This window comes from Pocillopora damicornis, chromosome 13 (assembly GCF_964200805.1).
Source record: "Pocillopora damicornis chromosome 13, jaPocDami1.2, whole genome shotgun sequence".
Taxonomy (NCBI): domain Eukaryota; kingdom Metazoa; phylum Cnidaria; class Anthozoa; order Scleractinia; family Pocilloporidae; genus Pocillopora; species Pocillopora damicornis.
The window spans coordinates 17761422-17787765 of record NC_142682.1 but is presented as its reverse complement, the minus strand read 5'-3'; the positions used below and the strand labels follow the sequence as shown (position 1 = coordinate 17787765).

Below are 26344 nucleotides of genomic sequence, written 5' to 3'. Positions count from 1 at the left end.
TTATCATGCCGCCCTTCGAGTGTAAAAATAAGAGCTCGCTCTGATATCCTTTCCAATGTGTTGAGTGGAAAGTCACTTCAGTCACTGCAGCCGAGTTTTGCGGCGCTGTCATCCCGAGCGATCTTCATGTTCCGGTGAATTCGGCTGTCGTTCATTTAAAAAACACTCGCCTTAAACAGTTTGTGTTCTACCTTGTCATGTGAAAAAACCCGCGTGTTTTTATGAGCCATAATTCGGCTGAAGTTCACTGAACATTTCACTTCAAGATTCTGAATTAAAAACTTCAGGCAAAAGCGCTAAATTCGACCTGCCGAATTATTTTAGTTTGTAAACTATCGCAGAGTGTGAACTTTGATGGTTTTTGAACTTTGATGGTTTGACACTTTTGACAGCTTTTGTCTTGTACAGCCAATCAGATTATTTGAACCATTCTAACAGGGATTCTGATTGGCTTATTGTAGCGTGCTCTATGAGAGTATAGAGCATGCTGACGACACTGTTGTTCGCTTTTTGAAAATTGAAAGTAATGCTCGGGGAATTTAATGGATTCTTTATTATAAAAAACAAATAGAGAAGCCTTGGCTGTGCTCTGTTCTGTTATAAAGCACTTAGGAAGCGGCTAAAGCACTCAAGAAGTGGGGAGAAACACGAGACGTAGTCGAGTGTTTCTCCCTACACTTCTTTCGTGCTCTAGCCGCTTCCTGCGTGCTTTATAACAGAACAGAGCACAGCCAAGGCTTCTCTATTTGTTAATTATTGTGTTAGGCCTCGATCTTTAAAACCTCCCGACACATGTAAATAAGGTGGACCAAAGTGGCAGGCTCCAAGAGTTATGGCAAATACCGCCTAATTGTCTTACTTAACTAACTTTCTTCAGTTGACTGCTCTGAAACATCAACATTAGTGTCACGCAATCTATGCATGTCAACGGAGCTCTTTTTTTCGTGCCAGACCCACACGGACGTGGCGGCAAACGAAGCTAGGCTTCGCCACTCCTGCCACAACAATGTTAAGAAGCTGAACAAGGAAACAAAAAACAAACACAAAAAGGCCAAATTTTGCGGGTTTTTAATGGAGCATTAATTGTCTGACTTAGCTACAAAACATCTACGTATCTGAACATTTAGTTGGAAAGTATTTGATAAGTCTCGGCAACTAGCACCCTTAATAAACTGCACAATGTGACACAGTACTGGTTGTCATTTACTGGAACCTCTCTTAAAGGATTCCTTTATTTTGTGCACACCTTCACTCAAAGGACTCGACTTCGTCAAACTTTGGTACCAACTGAAAAAATTACCTTACAGCCCTTGTTTTATTAACTTTACCAAGGGTACTCTCCCAAGCAAGAGACATTTTTCTAGTCCTGAAGCAGGTTCTTCAAGCCGAAAAATTAAGGCTTACAACGTACAATACAGGAGTCTTGTACTCATAGAGGACTCAGTATAGAACATCAGCCACACAACGCACTTCTTTAACTAGGTAATTATAAATTATTGAGCAACGATTGTCCTTTAAGTCAGAGTTTCATGTACCATGGTCCAAAATGTTACCTGTAATGCACTCAGTTGTTTGATAGGGTGGACAGAAAATTAAATCGTGACACCAGAGGTTGTTGCAAAAACAACCATCACTCTTCCCCCACAACCAAGCTTTCTTAAAGATTCTTGACACTTAAGAGATGCAATCAGATCCCAGGCCACTAAGGGCATGACATACAATTGAAAATTTAAAGTCTCTGAACGCTCTTTAATCTATATTTATATAATTTCAAAGATTTTCTTGAGTTCGATCATAAGCTGCCAGTCGGATTTCTGTAGATCTTCTCTGAAGTACTCCTTCACAGCATCGATAGATTCCCGGCTTATCTGTAAGACATCGAGAAAAAAAGAGCATTTTAACGCACTGAACGCTATCGGCAGTCATGAAATAGAGATCGCAGCATCATGGGAACTTCAATTTTTTACGCTTCCGTCCAATAGTAATAAAATTGCGCAAAAAACTAGGGGTAAATGAGCGACTTGAGGCTTTTCCCAGTCGTGTGGGCCTACATCAGTGATCTATTCACAACAGCTGACATGTGCAGCTTAATGAACTTAAATTAACAGTTTTTCTTGATTTAGATGAGAGTCCAGAACACCCTTTGACCCTTTCTTCTTCAGGTGGAACCCTTAAAACCAGGGAATGTATGAGAATTGGGGCACGAAAAATCGCGGGATATAAAATACTTTTCTCTAACTCAAGTCTACCAGCTATCAGTGATCTCAAACTATCCGTTATCTATCAGTATCCCACATATAATCTAGCTAATATCTTATTTAACACAATTGCCAGTCGAGAAAATGTTTTACCAAACTCGCTCGGCCCTGATATAAATGTTCTTTCGATATCGTCTAAGGAACCCAAATTTTCTAAGATCTAGCTTCAAATGGATTTTTTCGCCACATTACTTAATTCGATTTCAGTTGCTAACAAATTTGTAGACCAGTGTAAAATGGCAATCCTTATAAATTAGAGTTAATGTTTTATTGAAAATAAATAAATAAATAATTAAAATAAAAGAAATAATGCAGATATTAGAAAGCTAGGTAATCTCACCTTACTGACCAACAGGTCCGTGTGATCGAAATGCCGCCCATACATTTTGGGAGCCTCTCCTGAGGGCGACTCGATCTTGACACACACCTCCATTCCTTTACGAGCTTCAGTAAGTGGCTTGTGGTTTGCTTCAATACCAGTAAGGACACCGATGTCCAAGAACTACAGAAATATACACGTGTAAAGAAAAACAAAGATTAGCGCTGCCACACAACAGAATGACAAGGCGTCCAATAACAGGCTTGAAGTAATTTGCTCTTTGAATGAGCCATGTAGGTAGCTGGCTTTCGATCATCTACCCGAGTGAAACAAATTAATTGTTTCTCTCTAATTTAGAATTGTCAACTGAATGATTCGCTCTGGCGAAGGGCTAATGCTCGAAACGTCAGCTTTGAAACTCTTTACGGCGGCTAATTTACATTATTAACTCAGTTGATAATACAGAATTACCCTGTTATACTCTCCCACTGATGCAGCACAAAAAGCACTTCCAATACTACCTACTACAGGAGTTTCAATAGAAGCAAGTAACCGGTGGTCCGCTGCCGCCGAAAAGACCTCTTACCGCCGTCTGTTGAGCCTGCGAGCAGGCTCATGCGTTTGAGTGTCGCCTAATGGCACAGCCGCCTATTGCATCATGGGTAGCCGCTTGAAGAAAAAAGTTAAGGAAACCTCTACTGTACAATATATCGGACTTAAAACTGATGGCAAGTCATACACCGGTATGTTTCTTGCCTTAAGAGTTAGTTACGCTAATCACGGATTCGTTAAAACCTACCAGGTCTAAAAGAAGTACAAAGCATTTTAGCGCCTTACAACAACACTGACCTCTTTGCTTGGAATCGCTATTGGTGTCCCTTCCTTTATGACACCAGCCTCCACGACCACGCCGACGACAATCGGGCCACGAGAGTTAAAGATATGCTGTGGCATGATTCGAAGCTTACATGGAAACACTGCGATGTGTTTGAACTCTTCTCGCTTCTTTTGTTTTAGATCCTGGTGAAAGGCATTGAAAAACGCTTTCAAGCAACTGTAGAGCTTAAAACATACCTAGATAATTCAGCTACTATAGAACGTATTTAGATTAAGTGTCATAGGTAAAACCAAACCAAAGTAATTACAACAGCCAATCAGAAGGATGGAAAATAACTTAAAGAGCCAATGAAACTCAACGTAAAACCGATCAAACCCCCAAAAGCGCGGGAAAACGCGGGCGACTAAGGTTTACACCTGATTGTTTGATAGAGTGGCGCGAGTTTTCTGGACCAAACAAAGAGAAAAGTAAAACAATAACAAAGCGATACCAGAATACTTTACACACTCAATTAAAGGAATGGCCGAGAAAGATATTACGATCACGGTCTGGTTTTCGAAGCTAGTTTAAGTTTATCCTACATTATTTCATTTTGCAACTCATTCTACGCTCTTCCAATGAACTTACTTTGGAAGAGTTCTGCCATCCTTCCCTCATGGGAAAGGTAACTTTTCTTTCAGAAAGGTGCTGTATTTATCTTACCTCTCTATAAGCCGTAAATTTATCAAACAAGTGATAAATGATGTCTGCGGAAAACACTCTCACGCCCAAATTGTCAGCCATTTCTTGTGCCTCTCTCTCTATCCGTACATCAAAGGCCAGGATCACAGCGTATCTAAGCAACGCAACAAACACGTGGTGTTTAGCAAATCACTAGCTATAACACACGAACAAACACAGCAAAACAAAACGAAAAAAAACCTGAAACCTGTTGTTAGTACTTAATCAATTGTTAATCTGACTTGTTGTAATATATATTTATAAACGAATGTCTAACACTACTGTAACCTTTTAAAGTGCAAACCCAGATGCAGACTGTTTGATTTACACGAGTGGTAATGTGAGTGTCGAGCGAAGGGTTGAGAGAGGAAAAAGCTTAATTAGAGGAGGAGCAACCATGACGTAGATTTGCTGGATGAGATTGAAAGGAACTCACTGGCTATCGTGCTCCAACATGGTGGAACATTTCATGATGTCCTTCTTGTGAACTGGACCAATGTTCACTCCGGAGTACTGCAAAATAACAAAACTGCTTAACATCTTCTACCTATCATTAATAACTAATAATTTATCGCAGCGAGATATACGACAAAAGTAATAATCGGAAACAAAAAATTGCCTATTGCAAAAAATACTAAACGCATTTCAAAGAGCAAGATCACTTATCTAACAAAAAATGAAAATCAGTATTGTACCAGATTCCTTCAGGGGGCAGGAGAACCTTCTAAATTTGCTTCACTTTCATTGTGAGGCTTCGTAGTTCAGTTGGTAATAGCGCCTGACTAGTTTCTGGGAGGCCTGGGTTCGAATCTTGTCGAAGTCTAAAATTTTTTTAGTGCTTTTTTTTTTCTTCTGCAATTGCATAAATTGAAGCTTACTTGCAAGGATCATTGCTTTATTTGAAAACGATACAAGCTACTTACGGGAATTTTTGATGTGCGCAGAAATTCAAGTAAGGCTTCCAAAGATCCTAACGTAGAGGCTTGTACATACACCCCACGATCAGACAGCTTGATAGACTGTAGAGTGTCGCGTAGTATATTGGCCACTTCATTCTGATAACAATCAGAAAACAGAATCACAATAAGCCGTCAATAATAACAACTCAATGGACACGACACAATTTTAATTTGAATTGTCTTTAAAGACCGATTTTCACCGTGATCAAAGAGCTCACGTTGCCATTTTGAAGCTTATGTGCCCCACAGTTAGCCTACATGCAAAGTACTCCTGCAAAAAGGCTGGATATTGCGAAACAGTACATGAACTAAATCCAAGAAAGACAATAGTCTCTTTCTACAGTTTCGTATTTTCACTTTACGTAATCAGACCTTTATCCCTTTGACCGCCAATATGTGATTGCTAATTCCCCTCTCTAGCTACTACACTTTTCCCTGTAAATTTGGTGTTGGATCAAGGTAACAACTTCTACCTGATAAGCTTCAGTATTCTCATTACCTGATACCTGGATGAAGTATGGATATTGTAGCGAGAAAATAAATTTCAGTCACATCTGGAGCAACGTGAAGTGAATACACTATGAGGGAAACGTCGAACAGAAAAAGGGGATTTTTGTATACTTTCACATCGCACAAAATCCATACACAAGAAATAAAAATTTCCCTTACCTTCCAATAATCCACCTCATCTGGTTGCTGGGCAACAAACAGTGGTATACCAGCTAGGGCCTTTTCCAGGTCCTTAGCAGCAATTTTAACTCCCTGGGCCCCCAACAGCTCCTTATTGTTAATATACTGGTTTTTGACCCGCAACTCTTTGAGGGGCTGAGGCGTGAGAAGGGCCCTAATTTGGGTCACAATGGGACCCTCAATTCCAGCCACAATAATTGTGTCCCCTTCTTTGAGTTTCCCATTCACCAGGATTAAATCTATGGTGGTACCGAGACCAGGCAGTGATTTGACCTAAAAACGCAAAACACATTATGCCGTGAGTTATATCCGGGGACTGGATTTGAAACCGAGCTTTATGCTCCTTGGCATAGAGCATTGTTAAGTTTAAAAGCTGATCTCGACGACAAAATTACCATCCATTACTTTCTATTGGCAAAAGGAGAAGGATTTCATTTTACGGAAGGCCTTTCCCTTCAAAATTACAAACAGTGTCTGAAATTCTTCTCATTGGATAAAAGAAGGACCAAAACCAATCTTTCAAGGAACATTGTCGTCTGAAGGAGCTTCAGGTCAGAGTTGATGCACCTAAAGAGAAATAAGCTTGGATTTCTCAAGTTCATCAGTTCCAGTTTTCCTGGACCGTCCTCATCCTCTTTTCGTTGAGTCCTACCTTGTTAATTATCATTTGCAGGTTTCCTTCAAACGAGCGACAATTTACAACGAAGCAAAACAACAACGTGTAATATCACCATGTAGTTCTTTTAAACAGTTTTGCAATTATCTCTGAAGGTAAATCGCTCATCTGGTGGTACCCTCCAACCATCGAATATCATAAAAACATGGGTTTGATCTCCCTCGACGCCTAAAACTCTAGGTTTCAGGCTTTTCCAGTCGATAGTCAAGTCACTTACCTCTAACACCATGCTCTCCATATCCTCTGAGTAGGAGAGCCTCTGTGCCAGTCTTGTTTGAGTAAGTTGCACCACTTGTGAGATGAGGTCTCCCATTCCATCACCCGTGTGAGCTGATGTGGGTACGAGCGAAACGTACGAACGAGGGTCGGGATTGTTGTAGAACAAAGCTGCGTTCAAAGCCTGTGAAAAAGGAGGAAACATGGTGTTAGACAGGCAGGAACCCTTTAAATCCTTTGAGTGACCAAGACAGAATTTCTCCTCACAATATCTTTACAATATCAAGCAAACAAGGGATGAGAATAGAGAAAAATATAAATTAGGGGATTGTTAGTTGATCAAATGCCAAATTCTCCAAACCTACATCATAAGCATTGTGTGGCAGACAGTAAGGAGAACTACTAATGAGATCTTGGGAGTGAAAGGGTTACGGGGCTAGGTCACTTCTCAAGTACGTCATTTGCAATCACGTCAATCTTTTACATTCTGTGCCACACTTACCACTTTTTGGTTTATTCTAATCTCTTGTTAGCGACTTCCTTACCATTTGACTATCTAAAGGTTTTATTAGATTGGCAAGTATGAAAATCACAAACCTGCTCAGAAAACTCTTTGATAACGATCTGCACACGTTCATCAAACTCTTGCTTGGTGTTCTTCTTCTGTTTCTTGATCGTGTCTACGATGCCAGAATTAGGTCCTCGCTTCCATTCGAACAGCCTGTCAACCTTTAAAACGATAAAGTTTTGTTTTTCATTCACAATTAAAAATCCGTCCCGATTCAATCGTCTTGAAGTTGCTAGTACCTGTATGTGGTACAAAGCAATTCCACGTCCTCGCCAACACTTCCTTCGACCTCTTTTTCGAAACGTTCGATACAGCCAGGGATGCTTCACAATACGCTATGGGCTTCAAATTTGAAAACAGATAACCAACTAAAATGTCGTACCTTATTCAGCGCCACAACAAAAGGAGTCTTTCTCTTCTTCAACAGGTTGAGTGACTCGATGGTTTGTGGTTCCAAGCCGTGCATGATGTCTACCACTAAAATGGCCATATCACACAGCGATGAACCTCGGGAACGTAAATTACTGCAATACAGAACCAGACACACCATGAAGATTTAACCCTTTAAACCCTAGGGTCAGTATGCATATTTTCTATATTGTTCTCAGTACAAAATTTAAGGTTCGGACAAGGATAATTTGTCTAACAATCAAGAGCTTCCTTAGTTGGTGATCATTTCTTTTATTCTCATAACCTTAATGTGTGATTCAGGGGTGATACTGTAAGGAGAAATTAGATGCCAGTCACTCTTTGTGATCTAAGGGTTAGAGGTTATCGGGTTCACGTGTTCAAGTTTCAATTCCTTTTTCCTTTGTTACGTTATGTAACAGCTTTTTCAATGAAGTTTAACGATCAGGATCAATTCCGCACTTGCAATCCTGTCTGTTAACTATTTGTGATCAAATCACACGTCATTAATCGTGCTGAGAGAACTGTCTTACCTGAAAGACTCGTGCCCTGGTGTGTCGATGATAAGAAGACCAGGAAGCTTAATGTCAAAAGACTGGAACTGAAACAAGAAATAAGAACAACATTTTTTCATGAAGCTAGAAAGATCAATTTACTTCCATCCCTTAGTTTGTCACGACACGACATCTGCTTCGCACCTCGAAAAACCAGAAATCACGTCATTTACACTTTTTCAGCCCAAGCACAATTTAGAATTGACCTGAAAAACAGTTAAACCAATATATCTTTCGCTCTTCGAGCCTCTTCTGATGTTAACTGTGTGCAAAAGAAGCGATGTCCAGTTCTCCAAGGTTTGTAGCCTCGGCGCTTAGAATTTCCCACTAGTGAATCTGGGCAACAAAGGAAATAACAGCTGCAGAAAAACGACCCTCATAATTGCATGCAAGGTTCTTATGACGAAGACCAACGTTCGATGAATAATATAACACATTAATTTCTTACGTCTTTAATCATCTTCGTCTGCTCTCTAATAGCGTCTACAGGGACCATAGTAGCGCCGATCTGTTGCGTGATCCCACCCGCCTCTCCGTCTTGGACATGGGTGTGACGAATCTACAAACACAAAATATTAATTCAGTTAACACTCTATCAGGACTCCCGTCCACAGCTTTGTTTCTTGTTTCTTGAGAATCTCCTAACGACCCAGCCTCTCCCTCCTCTTCAACGAAGTCGTGAGTTTTGCTGTTCATATAAAATTGATAGCACTTCAGTTCAAGATATTCTTGTATTTGAAAGCTTTCTCTATATCAACTTCCCTCTGAAATATTGCACGGAAATGTAAACTGTGCATATTAAATCTGAGCGACAATCAGAGGAAAAGTAATAACTTGCGTTTCCGCTCTTAACAGTAAGTTTCAGATGAGCTCCCCGACCCCCCTTGCCACCCACCCACCCACCCCCCCCCCCTCTTCTTACCCTTTCTTGCGCTTTGGTTGTTCCAGGATCACTGGAAAGAGGCACGGGCAGGGAGGGGTGGAAAGTGGATTTGTGCCTGAATTGGGTAATTTACCTTATCTAAAATCTTTGTTTTCCCGGTGTCCACATGCCCTAGTACACAGATAACAGGAGATCGCAAGTTGTCCGTGCTGCGGTTGGCTTCTGCTCTCACATGCCTTTTCTGAAAACAAAGAAATAACACATCATCAAAATATATTTTTCTCAGACGCAAGATTATCATAAATGTTTGTAATTCTTTCGATCTTCCTCTGGTAATTTAAGTTAAGAAATCCCACCTGTATTCTTTCCCATACAGTCTCTGTTTTGCTTTCCTCGTCGTCCGACTCTTCCTCGCTGTCACTGTCATCGTCATTTTCCTCAGAGTCACTTTCTTCTTCACTTTCCTCACTCTCCTCAGATTCTTCTTCACTCTCAGCAGCTACATCTGTGGGCTCTTTGACTTCCACCTTCAAAAAGACCGTCGGACAATTATAACAGATTAAGAAAGGCCTCGCTGTTGATTGGACTGTAATCAATTAAACTGGCCTCTTCAAACTTTTCTAGTTTTCTGCTAACGTCCCAAGTGTCCGGTAAACCGACAGATAGTTCTTTCCATTGTTTTATAAAAATTGCTCTCGGTTTATCGCCACAATTTACAACAGGTGTTCAACCAATTAGAGTGAGCATTTTGGTTCTTTAGAACACGTTATAATGTTGGTAAATCACTGTTATCCTGACAATGTTATGTTACGTACAAAGTATAGGCGCCTCTTACAAAAAGACGAATAGAATAGTCACGTACCTGAACGGTGTCGGCTGGTTTGGCATTAGAATCTACAATAAAAAAGGCTGTTGTTGAGATTACTGCATTTCATAATTAACAACGAATATAAACACCACAAACACAACAGGACCGTAAAGAACTACTATGCGGTTACACATTTTGTTGAGTTATTCGCGGGCGAATAACGCTCGTTCTGAAGCGCTTCTGATGAGAGCCTGCCTCCTAAATGTTCATTACGTCTGATATCACAACCGACAGACCACAAATGAGAATTGAGAACTAAGGGTTACCACAAAACTGGAAAAAGGAGGAAGGAAATTTATACCAGACGAAAGTACAGAAAATCACAGACCTTTACCAGCAGTGCTTTCCTCTGTTTCTTCATCAGAATCAACATCCCAGGAATCCTTAACCTACAGAACAAACACAAGTTTATCAGAAAACTAACAGTGAGTCACATTTTGCAAAGAAAGACTTTCAGCTTCCAGGGCTAATTAGACTATGCTTACAAGACTTGAATTTAAGATTTAACCCTGAAACTCCTATAGGCCATGATATAATTTTTTCCTTACCACAATACCCAGCAGACAAGAGATAAGAATTTAGAAAAAATATCGATAAGGGGATTATTGGTTGATCCAATACCAAATTCTCCAAACTGACTTACCTCATCTTCTTCCTCATCTTCTTCATCTTCCTCTTCTTTGTCTTCTTCTTGTTCATCGTTTTCAGCATCATCATCCTGCAGCTCTGAAGAGGATACAATGAAGAAAAAAAACTGTACATTCTTGAACTTAAAGATTCCCTATGCATCTATTTAGCAAAAAAAAAAAAATTTTCATATTTACTATTAGTCATTCATACCATCAGATTTCTTGTCTTCCTCCCCAACAGTTGCCCTTTCAGTTGTTTCTGGTTTTGGGTGAAATGTAATCACAAAAGTTATGATATGATTCATTATTATTTTTTTCATAAAGTCTTCAATTGGTCAAGTTTTGTTATTGTCTGTCTGAGTTTAAGTCAAAAATCTGTGGCTTGTACACAGCTTGTATGTGAATAGATTACCTTTAGAACTGCATCGCAGCCCTTTTAAAATAAATTTCAAAACACAAAATCATTTTCCTAACCAATATCCTCAGCCTCAGCCTGCACTGTTTCCTCCTGATCTTGTTCTTGTTGCTGCTGCTGTTGCTGTTTCTTTGGTTTTTTTGTGCCATACCTCACTGGCTTTCTCACTCCATCCTGCTCTTGTTGATTCAGGGCCGGAATGTTGATTAGACCTACAATTACAAAAGATGTTCAAAGTGAGCATCATTTCCTCGACTCCTTTGCTTGAGAATTCACTCTGCTCAGGGTTAACTAAAACCAACTTGCTTTATCACTTAGGTACCTTGTTTTTTCATCGAATCTAACATGGCTTGAGCTTGTGCTCGCTGTTGCCTCTGTGATTTAGTGAGGAGTTTTCCTTCCTTTTTAAGCCTCTCTTTCTTCTCCTGCAAATTGCCATTAATAACAAAATTTGTGCCAGTGGAATTGGTGCATAAACTAGTAAAACATGGAAAGGTAGTAGTGACCATGTGCAACCACTGTATTCAGAGTATGATTATGTTTTTCAATTCAAGGTTGAATAATATGCTTTCACTCTTTGACTCCCAGAAGTGATTAACATGTAACTTCTCCTTATAATATCCATTCAATATCCAGCTAACAGGTAATGAGAATTCCCAAACTTATCAGGTAGAAGTTGTTATCTTGATCTAACACTAAATTCTTGTAACTAGATCACAAGGAAATGTAGCAGCTAGAGGGGAGAATTAACAATCAGATCTTGGAAGTTTTAAGGATTAAGTTCTGAGTTTGTGATGATGAAAAGCACTCCTATGTACCTTCTCTTTCTGTTTTTTCTTCTCTTTCCTTTCCTGTTCAAGTCTTAGCTGTATAAAGAAAATATTAATAACAAATCAGTAGGTAAGTAATGATCAATAAGCAAAAACTCAAGTCAGGCCAATCATTAACTCAAAGTTATCCAGGTATATTTTGCACACACACAAAAAAAAAACCATCGCAGGAAATGACAGACAGTAAATCAGTTGGTTTAATAGTAAAAGACATGATACCTTCTCAAGTCTCCTGTTCTCTGCCTCTTCAAGAGCTCTTTGTTTCTCTTCCTCTTCCTGTTTCCTTCTTTCTTCCTCAGCCTTGAGCTTCTCCAGCTGCTCCTGCATCTGTTTCATCAAGGCCTTGTTTGGCTTCTTCACTTTCTTCTCTTCTTTCTCTCCTTTTTTCTTCTTTTTCTTTTTCTTTTTATCTTTTTCCTCTCCATCCTCTTCACCTTCTTGGTCTTCAGCCTTGTCTTCCAGGTTATCAGGTGCTGTCTTGTCAGCTTCCATGTCACCCGCACCTTATGAAAGAAATGAATTAAAAAAATAATAACAACAAATAAAAAATCTTCTGCAGAAGAAGCAGTTTAGTAACAAGTTACAAGTTATAGCACTGAATAACAAAGGCACATGAATCGCACATTTTTTTCGACCGTACACGCAAAAAAATCATACATACGCATCTGACTACCCTGCGTCGGAGCACATGAAATTTGTCTGTGTAGTTAATGTATACACGAGCAGTACTGTACATACTTTAAAACAATTGTGAACCATGGGGTCTCATAGGGTAGTTTTCAGTTGAGCTTTGTCAAACCAAAATCAAAGTAATTGCAATAGCAAATTGAAGTGAAGATCAACATCATTGTTCACCAATAAAAACTCAAAGTAAAATGAGGCAAACTGCATGAAACGCTTCTATAACTATTGAAATTGAATTACAGTAACTACAACATGTTCTGATTCTGTACCTTCTCCCTTATCTTCATTGCTGGTTTCAGCTTGGGTCTCACCAGTCCCCTCTCCACTCTTGTCATCCTCCTTGGTTTCTCCTTTACTTGCTTCTTTTGTCGCTTTTGCTTTTGCCTTGGCTTTTTCAGCTTCTTTTTTCTTTTTCTCCCTTTCTTTCTTTTCAGCTCTTTTTTGTGCAGCTGTTTTTATTATGGCACCAGAATCATCAGGATTAGTGTCAGGTTTCGGAGCTGCAGTATCTTGCTTTGGAACAGGTTTCATTTCGTCATCTCCAGAATCTTCCTCCAAATCAAAGTCAAAATCCTTTTTGTCTTTCTTTTTCTTCTTGGACTTTTTAGATGTGGTGACATTAGGTTCATCTAAAATCTCATTATCATTATTTGTCTCCAAAGTATCATTTTCACTTTTGCCATCGTCCTTGGAAGCAATTTGTTCAATTTCTGTTTCAGTTTCACCTTGTTTCTTTTTTTTGTCTTTCTTATTTTTCTTTGAACTTGTCACTGTTTCCAATTCATCGTCATTTCCATCAGCTTCCATAACCTCATCATCTTCAATATCAAGACCTTGAAACCTACCACCAGTATTTTTGTTTCCCTAAGAAAACACACAAGTTACAAATCAAACTAACAAATAGGCTTTACATTGCCATGCATCAGTTCAGTAATAGATCACAGATGGCGTCAAAATGAAGAACGGCAAAGTAGTGCATAAGGTGTAGCTGAAAGTGTCACTAATGTTCTTACCATATTTTGAAAGCATCTGTGATTTATTACTGAACAGACCCACAGCAACATGGAATCTATTTCTTTTATAATCACAACCATTAAAATTTCCTCAAATGTGATTGGTGCATTAGCTGCTTTATTTTTTACTAATCATTCTGTAGAGCTGTAATCAGACTGTGTAATCACACAGTTGGCTGTAATCAGACAGTTGAAGTAGCCAATCATACTAAGTCCACTCAGCCAAATTCACCATTCACAGAATTAATCACAACAACCATAGCAACAATCACTAATCCTAAAAAAAAATTGTGGAATTTCCAAAATAGAGAATTATTTTTACTTAGGACATTGTCTCTACTAGAGAAATTTGACCAAAATGTATTTGTTGTTTTCCGAAATTGTAATGGTTATGACTTATTAGTAACAAGACTTCTAGTTGTCCAGTTCTGTCTGTAATCATACTTGTGATTGACAAATTTGACTCCCACATTGTTGTCATCCAATTTTGTTAATCACTCTTATGATTACAGACCGAATTGGACCCCACTTGGTTGTATTACCATCATGTAATAAAGAAGCAAAAAAATGTTAATGATGATGTCTTTCATGCAGCTATTTTCCAATAGATTATAAGGACCAATCAAAATGAGTGCATAATTCTGCATATTATAGAAAGTCTTGTAACAACCATTCCAAAGTAAAATTACAAACAAGCCACAAATTACTCACTGCATTGTGAGACATGGACAATCCATATTTGGGTTATAACTGTTTACTTCAAATGAATTTTGTACTTTTCAAAAGAATGTTTTAAAAAATAGAAACAGATTGCCATTTAATTAAAGCATCTTACCTTAGGTTCACTTGCGCCATTTTCCTTTTCTAGTCCGTCCTCCTTTAATGATTCAAGATCATTGAGCACATCATCCTCCCTGAAAATGGTAGTTTTTTAGCTCAGTTGGTAGAGCACTGCACTATTATTGTAGAGGTCATGGGTTCAAATTCAATACAGGTCTGCCTTTTTTTCAGGCCTTATTTTCACTACTGCTTAAGTTGTGTTCATAACTGTGAAGATTGCTTGCAGATTCATTTCTTAAACTGCAGTTCACACATATGATTTTCATATATTTACAGTCATAGATACTGGTCTTTATCAAAACATGGTCACCTTCAGCCTCACTCCAAATTAAAGGCATAGCAACTGAGTACACAGCTGTAAAATGTCTTATTCTGATGATTTTGGTTCAGATAATTGAGTAATAAATCAATTAATAATTCCCTAGTTGATAATTTTCCTTATTCTTGTCACTTGTCTGCTTGAATTCATATTGATGCTGTAAGGAGAAATTCTGTCTCGGTCACTCATGGTAGTTTAAAGGTTAATTGATAGCCAACTAATAATAGTTAGCATATAGTCAATAGAAATTAGACCAATCATCAGCTGATGTCTTCATGTCCCAATCATGAACTGATATCTGTCTTGGTCGTGAAACTGTCAGAATAATTTGATGTTTCAGATGTTATTGAAAAGCAAAGGTAATATACAATAATCACTCTGAAACACGTGACAAAAAGTACATCAAGTAATAAATTACTTAAGTTATTCTTACCAATCATCGTCCTTCTTTTTCCCTTTCTTTGGCTTCCCCATCCTTATTTTGCTTCACTTGCCGCACGTTGTCGTAAATTAAACTATCTACCAAATCATGTGGGGAATAATTCACAACACAGGAAGCAAGTCAAAAAGATGACTGGCGCTATCTCTTTGTTTGTGATTCAGATATTCTATCGATTTCTGCCGCTTCTTTTAGTTGCATAGGCAAAAACGTCATTTAAAACCAAATTCGAAAATAAATTTAGGATAAAGAGCTCAAATGGAGTTGGATCTGAACCGTAAAACTACTAAACTTTAAAATAGAATCCACGAAAAAAGTTATTGCATGTGAATTTGTAAGTTCGTCGTAATCTTCTTCCCCAGTCCATCCCTCGGAAGTCAAATGAAATCCCAGAGTTCCTCACTCGCTGAGTCAGCCGAGAAGCACACATGACATAGTATCATGGATGTCGAGGTTCCTGGAAGAGGGATCGGACTTTTACTAAGCCCGTTGAGTTCAAATTAGCCACATTTTCCCCTAAGCGAGAAATATTCTTTATGTCGAACAAAGAAAAGTACTCATCGGATGGTAAGGGCCGCCGTAACGAGTCCAGGTAGGGATATTTTTGCTTGCATCTTCATCGATAGCTGATTTGATGGCAATGCCCCTCTTTAATACGCCGGTTTACTTGGGGTGATTTGTCATCGGCATGTGTCTTAGTAGTGTACAATTTTGGGCTTGTTAGCGCACTTTTAAATGCACTCTTTTCTTGTCCAGGAACTGTAGCCAAGATAACGTTGGTGATGACAGCGCAGACATGTAAGTTGTACAATCCTGTACTTGTAAAAATCTAATTTATATTACAAGCTTCGATTGAACGCCAAATATGATATTTCAGTGTGTAATTCTATGTGTTGTAAATCCTACTTGTAACGCGTTAGTAGGCAGAGTATTTTGTCTAAACTAAATGCTGATCAGTCTCCCTTTTCACGTGAAACTAAGATCATGTTAGTGGTGTTATTGGCAACTTAAACTTAAAGGCACCAATTCTTTTTATCGTCTTGGCAACACCATGCTACCTCAACGTGGATTTTTATGCTATTATTTAATGTGGTGTAATGCTCATTAGTTCAAACACTTTAGATTTCTTGTATGAGGACCTTCTTTGTTCTGATTTGCGTGTTAATCTGGCTTTCATTGCGTGGGGGCGAGAAAAATTACTCTTGCCATGTGGTGTTTTGAATTTGTTGGACACCATTGATGACGAATTATTTACTGTGTAGAGCGATTGTGGTGTTAATAGCACAGCTATGATGTGAATTATGTAAATCAGTTCGATTTTATTTGTGCACATGGAGTTAAGATAATCTAAGCGTAAAATTACATAGGACGCTCTTGCAATAATTTAAATTTTGGCTAATTATTCATAGAATTTATGTACATGTAACAGATACAGATGCTACTGATGCTTTAATGGTTTTCTTTTGAGGGAGAGAGGAGGGGGGGGGAAGTCCTATTTTCCTCATGCTTTTAAAGGATCATATTCAGAGTTTCCTCTTTAACCCTATAACTCCCAGAATGGGATAATCTGTAGCTTCTCCCTATGATATCCACATATTGTGCAGCAAACAAGAGAATACTCAAACTTATCAGGTAGCAGGTTCCAAGATCTATTTTTAAAAATGTTACCTATTGGTGACCTTCATTGTGAAATGGTCGCCATTGAAAGTTTTGGTCACTTCACACCCCTCCCCTCCCCCCTTCCCTCTATGGTCACCAAAACAGTCACAAGTTGGAGCACTGTGTAGAAGTTGTTATCCTGATCTTACACCAAATTTCCAAGGTAATGGGTAGCAGCTTGAGAAGATATTTAACACTCAGATCTTGGCATTTAACAATTAGAAACACGTCTCACTATTATTGGTTTCATCCAATTTCTTTGCAAATGGCTGCAAATTAAAAGAATTAGAAGTCAGCATTATATCAGTCTCAGTCGTCATGCATTGTCTTCACCCTCCAACTCCCATTGGTGACCAAGACAGAATTTCTCCTTACCATATTAAAACAATATCAACCAGACAAGTAATCAGAATAAAGAAAAAATATCAATTAAGGGATTGGTTGTTGATCCAATACCAAATTCTCCAAACTAACATCATAGAAATTGTATGGCAGACAGTAAGGAGAATTACTGATGGGATCTTGGATCATGTGCTTGACTGCTTAGAGAAGTCTTTGTATCCTAATCAAACTTTTAACTACCTTTGCCAAAACATTATTAATTGAGAACTGAAGAAATGGTGGGACTTTATTTTTCTACTCTGTTTTTACATCAGTTAAATTTTTTTGGCTGAGATGATGTAATTTGATGCATAACCTTGAGTCTGAGAAGTGAAATGATTATTTGGAAAAAGTATTGAAAGATAGGTCTTTAATTTTGCTCCCAAAAAAGTGTACAAACCCTATACATTTGAAGGAAAACTTATGTGTGCCAATACAGAAATATGAAACAAATTAAGATTGAATCTGTATTTCACTGGTTACATCCAGGCATAAGGAAAAAAATAATAGGGAAATAGAGAGCATTTAGGTAAATGCCTTGGCTATTGCATTGCATCATGGGTTACTGGCAATATATTATTTGCAGTGATGTACATTTGCAGTGGCATGTATCATTTATCTTTTTGCAGGAAGCGAGCTGCCGAGCAGAAGATAAAGAACTATTTTTTCCAGCTGACAGATGGTTGTGGCTCCCATGAATGTAAAAATGAGTACTGTGCATCCAGTGGAAGAAAGCAAACCTCCAAGGATGATGCCGCAGCTTTGGCGTTACAGTTATTCATGAAGAAGGCCCGTCTCTGTGAACCTCTGCAAGATAAAAATCACAAAGGTATGATTATACAGTGATTCGGTAAGATTTTAAGGTTTTCAAGAAAGTTCAAGACTTGTTTTATTATCAATTTGGTACTGACAGAATTAAATAAAACCACATAAACTAATTTTAGAAAGTACAGTTGTACACACTTTGACAATGAAGCCCTTAATTGTTAAACAAATCAAATTAAATTATGATGTTTATTATGTACAAAATAAGATGAAAGGAAACTTTGGAGGTTGTCCTTATTGTGGATGTTCTCTGTATAACATTGGAAAAATAGGAAATAAACTACAGTGTGATAAAATAAAATTGTAAGAACTAGCAAGAGTTTAGCTTACTTACAGCAAAGGCAAACAAATCAGAAACAACCAACTTTTTTTCTTAAGGTTGAAAGTGTCAGCTTTTCAAAATTGTTTAAGGCTTTTAATTTACTTTCACCAACATGTAGTTGATATTCTGTGAAGTGTTTCACTTGCCAGGGGGTGCAACAAAACATCTTAGACTTTCAAAACTTTCTTCATTTATTTGTGCTTTATCTTGCTTTTCCTTGGCATCATTAAATAACTTATGTGGTATCACATAATTTTGTAAGAGTTCGTGTCATGACATCATTGATATTTGTTACTCTTTTCCCTCATTTTTATGTAAGGAAAGTTTTTTTTGTGACATTAGTGAAATATTGTTGCATGGAAACAGCTGTTAGCCTAAGGTAACTATTAATTTAGTTTTTGATGAGTAGGGGAATTATGATATGTAAGCATTGGAGGAAGTAGTAGGGCATTTAACATTACTTCTACTGACTGATCATTTGGCATTGTTTACGATTGTTAGTTCCAACACAGGAGGCACCATTTCTCACAGAAAAATCAGTTTTGAAAAACCTTGACTCATTTGCGGAAGAGGGAAGCTACAAGAAGCTTGTACACAACATTGGCATAGTGTTTTCTAGTTCTGAATCACTGAACAAAAGTTTCCTGTTAGATTCCGCAAGTAGACAAAACTCAGGGACCAATGTTGACATAGAGGCTGTTCGGCGTATGTATGCAGCCCTGTTTAAAACAGGAGATTCCTCTGTGGAGAACTCATTAATAAATTCCCTGGTTGCCTTATCCCCAACTCTGGAAGTGGAAATGCGATTCAAGTCACCAAGCAATGATCCAAACTTCTTGAATCAATTTGTGATTATCATGGAAAACACCATGTTACAGAGTCCAGAATATTTAGATCAAGCTCTTCCTAGTTTTCTGAAGGCCATGGCGTTACTGTCTGCTAAACAACAAGCAAACTTAGTGCATATCTGGTCACAGTTTTCAAGTCAGGAAATTCGACGAATGGTTGAAACACTTCAGCAGCTTGTGACATATCAAGTTTTAACAGGACCTTGTGCTACAAGCACTGCACCAGTACAAGAGGATGATGCAATAGTAGCAGCAACCAAAGTCATGAAACTTCTGTATTATGCAAGTGTTATGGGTGGAATCTTTGATCAAACTTGCTTAAGCAACAGCCATGATGGAGCAACGGGAGGTGATAATGAAGAGGACCCTCTAGTTAAGGAATTGAAAATTGATGTACAAGACTGTCGCCAACCATTAGTTAAATACCAAGAGTTTGTTAATGATCCGTTAAATGACCAAATTGAAGTAGATCGTGATTATACCTACTACAAACATGAGAAGGGGACGAAGTTTTCCTTTCTAAAGTACAACTTCATCCTTTCTACGGTTACAAAGAGCATGGGTTTGTTTTATGATAATCGGATACGCATGTATAGTGAGAGACGGCTGACTATACTTTACAGTCTTGTGAGAGGAGAGCAGGGAACACCATACCTAAAACTCAAAGTTCGACGAGATCACCTCATTGAAGATGCTCTTGTTAACGTAAGTACATGTATTGTATTTATTCAATTAAGCCCTCAACCTTGAAAAGGCACCCACTTCAAACAAGAGCCCACTCTGAAGATACAGTGTAGTCCCATAAGCACCCTGCCTTGAATAATGCATTGTTTAGCCAGGGAGCAGGGTTTTGTGTTTGGGTTTCGCCTTACTGCCCCTTTTACTGCACATGGCTACCTATTACACCATCAGCAACAGCTTATGTAAATTTTATTGAAATCTCTGCAGGCTCTTACACAATCTATGTAACTCAGTCCTTGTGTGGAGGTAGGCCACTGAAACAGTTTCAAAGCTGACATCAGAGCAAGAGATGAAGGGCTAACACTCGAAACATTAGCTTTGAAACTCTTTATGGTGGCCTATTTATTTTTACTTTTCAACTCAGTTGTTCATACTAAATTACCCTGTTATACTCTCCCATCAACCAGCACCACACTTTCTTCTTGTGTGCAGACTTTGATTAGGTACACATACATATGAACTACACTGTTACAAAGTATCTTTTTTCGTCAAACAGCTTGAGATGACTTCACAAGATAACCCAGGTGATCTCAAGAAGCAGTTGTATGTTGAGTTTGAGGGAGAGCAGGGAATTGATGAAGGAGGAGTGTCGAAAGAATTCTTTCAGTTGGTTGTTGAGCAAATATTCAACCCAGATTATGGTAAATATAATTTTTATGATTTTCTTCTCCAACTTATAATAGCACCTTTGTGTTTCTGAATCTACTTTTATGAGAGTAATACAGTGATTAAGTGTGAAAAGTGAGACTTTGGGTTGCCATACTCAAACAGAAGAGGCATGAATCTTTTACAATTTTCTGTTATCTAATGGCTACAGCTACATTAGACTCCACAGCAAGAATTTTATCAATGTATTCAAACAAAAAAACCACCCTATCACTTTACGTACATCTACAGCTGTAGCTTATTATGATCTCCTTCTGCATACGTCGTACACCTTTTTCCAGGTTTCCAGGAAGTAAGCATTGATGGGACTCATTAAATTGTGAATGGGTGCAAATAGACTTTTCTTCAAAAGTGCCTGTATTTCCTGCAGTAAAATGATTTCCACAATCCCTTAACTATATTTGCAATAGAGTTATATAGGAGGATGACTTTTAATCTTCACTTACCGGTAACTGTAATGTGGTGAACCACTTACATGTTAATTCCTACAATGTACAAAATCATTTACAATAAGCATTGAAATTAGTTGACACATTGTGTTTGAAGGGTTCTTTTTTGTGGGTAGAGTAGTGCTATCATTAACAAGACCCCCCCCCCCCCCTCCTCCTGTTCAGTGTTGTCTGCTTGTAGCTAAAAGATCGCAAAACTGTAACACTACATTCTTTTGGGAGGAAGGGGTGCAAATAATTGCAGGTTATATCAATCAGGACAAAAGAGATAAAAGTAAAGTACAAGGGTGTTGAAAGGTCAATGTGTCAACAATTTTGTCGCCAATTGTGCATAAGTTTACTTACGTATTGATGAGGTTTATTACCTTTTCAGGGATGTTCACTTTTGATGAGGCCACACAGTACTGCTGGTTCAATCTGAATTCATTTGAGACAGATAGCCAGTTCTTTTTGATTGGTTTGGTCCTGGGCCTGGCAATCTACAACAACGTCATTTTGGATGTGCACTTCCCAATGGTTGTGTACAGAAAGCTTTTTGGCAAGAAAGGGACTTTTGAAGACCTCAAGGTTTCACATGCGGTATGTTCCATAGTAAAATTAATTATCACCTCCTGATGGTGAGTGCACTTGCTTGCCCCAACTTTTTCACACCTTCTGTAATGGCACTTACATTTTAAATACTTTGCAGGGCCTTGCTGCTGGTCTCCAGAACATGCTTGATTACAAGGGTGATGTTGAAAGTGACTTCATGTGTACTTTCACCATTGGCTACACAGACATGTTTGGCATGTCAGTGACCAAGGAGCTGAAGGAAAATGGGGCAGAAATCAGTGTTACCAATCAAAATAGACAGGTAAATGGAAATTTATATTGAAGCTATTTGTGTGCTTTTGTCACTTTTTATGGTTAAAAGATGCACTATCCCCTAAATGTACCATAATTACCGCTACTCACGTATTTGTTAGCTGGCACTTCTCGTTTGTTCTCCTCCAGTCACCTCTCCCTTCAGAACTTTAGCTAGCCCATAACTAAACTAAAATTATTCTTCACTCAAGGAGTATAATTTTATATAATATTATGAATTAATAAATGACAAGATAAAGATTTGATCATAACATGAATACCATAGTGTAACATTAACTTCTTGATACTGTTTAACATTATCAGGAGTTTGTGGATTTGTATGCTGATTTTATCCTGAACAAGTCAGTTGATAGGCAGGTAAAAACAAAACTGTTCTATTGTTATTGGCAATGATTTCTTCACAATTTCAAACAGTTTGAGCCCTCTGTTTCTTTTAATAGGACAATGTTGCTGTTATGCTATTTACCTTGTATAACTTTTATTATTGGTTTTATTTTGCCCGCGCTCATTTGCATCACAGTGCACATTACGTCAATACTCTAAAAGAGAAGGGAAAATGTAAAACTGAGGTTAAACTAGAATCTCTACGTACACAGGCTGTCTTCCCATGACCTCTTCCAGGCAATCTTTCTGTCACCTTCTCTATAAAATTACAGGTGAATAAACTTGTTAATGAAAAAGCCAGCAATCAGACAGTCATATTAGCAACAAAAAACTATGTTGGTTTCTACATCCTTTTGGGAAACTCTCTTTCTCTGTTTTGAGAGAGATAATTTGGTAAAACAGTGCAGAGATTATAGGTGTAAATAGTAAGAAGGTGCATCTGTGCTGTTTTAATTTTTTTTTTTTTTTTTGACAGTTCAAAGCGTTTCGACGTGGTTTTGATTTGGTTGTGAGTGAGTCACCTTTAAAGACATTCTTTCGTCCGGATGAGGTGGAGCTGTTAGTTTCCGGTTGCCAGGTAACAACTTTGAATGTTATCGTTACGAACATCGCTTGGCTGTTAGGCTAGAAGTTGGGGAAATTTGGAACAGCTCCCTGAAAAAACCTGTCGGCTGACCGTCGGTCAACTGTTGGTCGACTAAAGGGCATTTCTATTGAATGTGTATAACCAAAACCAAAGTTATGCCAGTGGCTGGGGAAAAGGATATTATGATAAGGAGCATCTGGAAATTCCTTGTAAAATGAAGCAGGCTGAAGGCCTGAACTGCGGGGAAAAAAATGAGTAACCAAATCGCAATCGGTTGTTCTATCAGCTACTGGGAATTTCGGTTCAATTGAAAAATTTACCAGTATAGAAGTTCAGTTATTATTGGTTTAAGTGTGCATTTGTTCCTTTTTTGCCCTTCAGGATTTCGACTTTGATGCACTTGAGAAGTCTACCGAGTATGACAATGGTCTTTCTGAAGGCTCAACTGTAATCAGGTACAAGCATCGATTTTTTTACCACGCGAGGAAAATAATCCTGAGATAAGATTAAAGGAATATGTAAACGTTGACTGCTAACTCATCTAGTAACTTTAAAAAAGAAGTTTGCGATGTTAGTTACGATGGATTGCAAATCTTACGTGCTGAAGAACTACTTGAGATATTAGAGTCGGGAACTACATGGCAATTTTTTAACAGCACAAACAATCATGACCCGATCACGACTTGAGGGCGACAGATTCATGAACATTTTATAATTTTTCTTCGTAAAACTTACATCCTCCTCCGAGGCCGTCGTTTGTGCCTTTCATGCAGCTGTCCCGTGGAAAGGAGAGTTGCATGAAGAGTGCAGTTGACGGCTTCGAAAGAGGCGGTGGACCTTGAGTGATGCTTGTATGATCTGACCGTAGATGGTTCTGGCAAGTGGTACACGAGTTCACTTTGGAGCAGAAGAAGCAGCTGCTGATGTTCACAACAGGAAGCGATAGGATCCCCGTCGGTGGCTTCTCCAAACTGAAACTTGTTATCGCCAAGAATGGCCCCGACTCAGACAGGTATAAACTGTGACTGTAATGGGGTGCCTATGTTTGGCTTACTACCAGGAAATATTGAAATAAAGATCCTTCAGGACCCAAAATGATCTTTGCTATTTTCTTTGCCCCTACTAACGGGAATGTCTTGGAATTTCCGCATTTTTCTTTTCGAACGAAGGAGGCTGCTAAGAACGGCTTGAAAGTGAATTAATTTTACCTACGGTGGCCTATTGTTAAGCCTTCAGAACTGCGTACCAGAGGCAACCAAGGTTGGGCCTTGACAGCTCCACCGTTTTGTGCTCTTCGGTAACTCACCGAATTCTCACAGTGCCTCTCCCTCCCCCCGGTAATATATATGGATGCCGACAAACTGCCAGTATTATCAGTGGAAATTCCGTGAGGGGCGGGTAGCCTGTTGTTGTTGCTTTGGTTTCTCACGGTCTTTTTTTCTGTTTTCCTCGACAGACTTCCAACCGCGCACACGTGTTTTAATGTGCTCCTTCTCCCGGAATACTCAAGCAAGGAAAAGCTTAAAGAAAGGCTGCTGAAAGCCATTACTCACGCTAAGGGCTTTGGTCTTCTGTAGTTAAATCACTTCACCCTTTAACTTCCAGAAATGTCCAACATCTAACTTCTTCCTTTAATAACTGTACATTTTCCAGCAAACAGGTAATGAGAATACTCAAACTTATCAGATAGAAGTTGTTATCTTGATCTAACACCAAATTCTCATAACTAATTTACTTGGAAATGTGTGTGCAGCTAGAGGAGAGAATTAACATTCAGATCTTAAGAGTTGAAGGGTTAAACAAGGATATGGTGTTCCCCTATCAACACATAACTGGCAAAATGGGAATGTCAGCGTTTGAAATATTGGGATTAGTTGAAGACTGTTTTATGTGAAACTGAATGTTACAGCTTGACAATAATGATAGTGAAATATTAGCCTTATAATGACTGATTGCGGACTACTCTAGGTTAGCATACAATTGAATATCCTCTAAATAACACGAATGTTTCCGCTCCAATCTGCACACACGTGTAACATTTTTCGAATTGGGTGTTTGCGACGCAAACAGGGAAACGTACGCTATTAGTGTATTCCAACTGTATTGCTAGGGTATGCCGCGAGTTGCGACGCTTTACAATTCATATTTCAGGGCTAGAACCATTCACCAAACATGTGTATTGGCGAGAAATACTGAATATGGAATGGACGGCTTATCTCTTCTGACAAGGAAGAGTATCATGGCGTAATGCGTATATTAGGATTGCTTAGTGTCATTCATTTCTGCTATTCCCATAATTCTCGAAGAGTTACCTACAAGATGAATGAGATCGGACGCGAAAAACATGTATGCAAAGTCGACTGTTCTCAAAAAAATTGTTTCACCTTGGCATACTAATAAACTCTACGGTTTTTTCCAGGACTTATCGGGTCGATGATCTCTACCTATGTTTATTTCAGAAATTCTTGTTAGTATTTGATCAAACGTGTGCATATTGAAGGAATGATTCTATCGCAAATTGTAGGACATTGTATTCATTTTTCGACTCAGCTGGATGAATTTCTGTCCAAGAACAAAAAAATATAGACTAGTCAGGTTGGACATCTGCTGAACCTTGAAACTGAGTCAAGCTCTCTTTAGGCTAGCACTAATAGTAACGCAACTTTATTAGGGTAAACCTAAGGCACAGTGTAACACGTAGGGCGTGCATGCCAGCATAAATAAGCGTCATAAGACCACCTAACTGGTATCTTCAAGGAGTCCATATGACTGACTTGAAGCAAAGGTTACTGCATTGGTGTTGCATTTGAATGCTGTAGAGAGACGTCTGTGTCGGTTTTAGTGTGATATTGCCGCATGTTCTAAAGGAACGTGGGACATTTACAGGGTCACATTTACTTGTATAGATGTTTGCTTTTAGGTTATTATAAATGTAAAAAATGCTTTCGAGTTTCCGTTTATGAGGTAATTAAAATTGTATTTTTGAAATTGAAGTGTGCAGTAATATTTTCTTAGGAAAACAGGCGTCGAAATTTGAATTTTCATTCCCGACTTGCACTAGCCTCGCAGAGTTTTGGCCTTTTTTTGGTTTGAGTGCTTTCTCTTTTTATGACGGAATTTGATGAAAAACAAACATGGAACAACAACATCCTAAAAGATCTGATGTCTTTTTTGGCAAAAGAAGATCGTTTTAGTCGAGTCGGGGTCGGGGCGACCTTTCCCTAGAGGGCGAGGTACTGGGTAAAGAAATGATGAAATAGTTCACTTCTTTTTTTTTTAACACATCAGGGCCCAGTTGTTAAAGACCGATTAATGCTAGCCCAGGGTTAAATTTTAATGCAGGTTTCTATATTTCTTTTTTCCAAAGCCTTTTAGAGAAAATTTTCCCTCTTCTCTTTAGAACATCCAATGATCAAATTGCAAATAAAAAGGTTTTAACTGAATTTTCTTTTAAAGCTTTCAGATCTGAAATCAAATTTCATGCTAACCTTGG

General features: G+C 38.5%; 2 protein-coding genes across 3 annotated transcripts; one reads left to right on the top strand and one right to left on the bottom strand.

Annotated features, from left to right (window-relative positions):
- Nucleotides 1–1052: 1052 nt before the first annotated feature.
- LOC113679269 (eukaryotic translation initiation factor 5B) lies at nt 1053–15571 on the bottom strand. 2 transcript variants are annotated; one of them, XM_089191409.1, is made up of 25 exons: nt 15121–15571; nt 14364–14442; nt 12785–13379; nt 12051–12334; nt 11820–11867; nt 11324–11426; nt 11061–11213; nt 10798–10845; nt 10601–10683; nt 10286–10346; nt 9952–9983; nt 9446–9616; nt 9223–9330; nt 8655–8765; nt 8186–8253; nt 7627–7768; nt 7274–7405; nt 6678–6860; nt 5764–6057; nt 5059–5190; nt 4572–4648; nt 4118–4250; nt 3427–3597; nt 2599–2760; nt 1053–1868 (listed from the first exon to the last, which is right to left on the bottom strand). In XM_089191409.1, exons 1-25 carry the CDS (start codon nt 15159–15161, stop codon nt 1761–1763), a joined length of 3519 nt encoding a protein of 1172 aa, XP_089047535.1. In that variant the 5' UTR covers nt 15162–15571; the 3' UTR covers nt 1053–1760. The 2 variants fall into 2 exon arrangements, with proteins under 2 accessions (XP_089047535.1, XP_089047536.1); XM_089191410.1 differs by having other exon boundaries at nt 10292–10346.
- On the top strand, nt 15540–25839 carry LOC113679270 (ubiquitin-protein ligase E3A). Its single transcript, XM_027196222.2, has 12 exons — nt 15540–15718; nt 15883–15924; nt 17796–17995; nt 18815–19866; nt 20399–20543; nt 21391–21596; nt 21706–21870; nt 22185–22238; nt 22741–22842; nt 23233–23306; nt 23720–23863; nt 24308–25839. The coding sequence occupies exons 1-12, from the start codon at nt 15663–15665 to the stop codon at nt 24426–24428; spliced, it is 2361 nt and encodes a 786-aa protein (XP_027052023.2). The 5' UTR covers nt 15540–15662; the 3' UTR covers nt 24429–25839.
- The last annotated feature ends 505 nt before the right edge of the window (nt 25840–26344 follow it).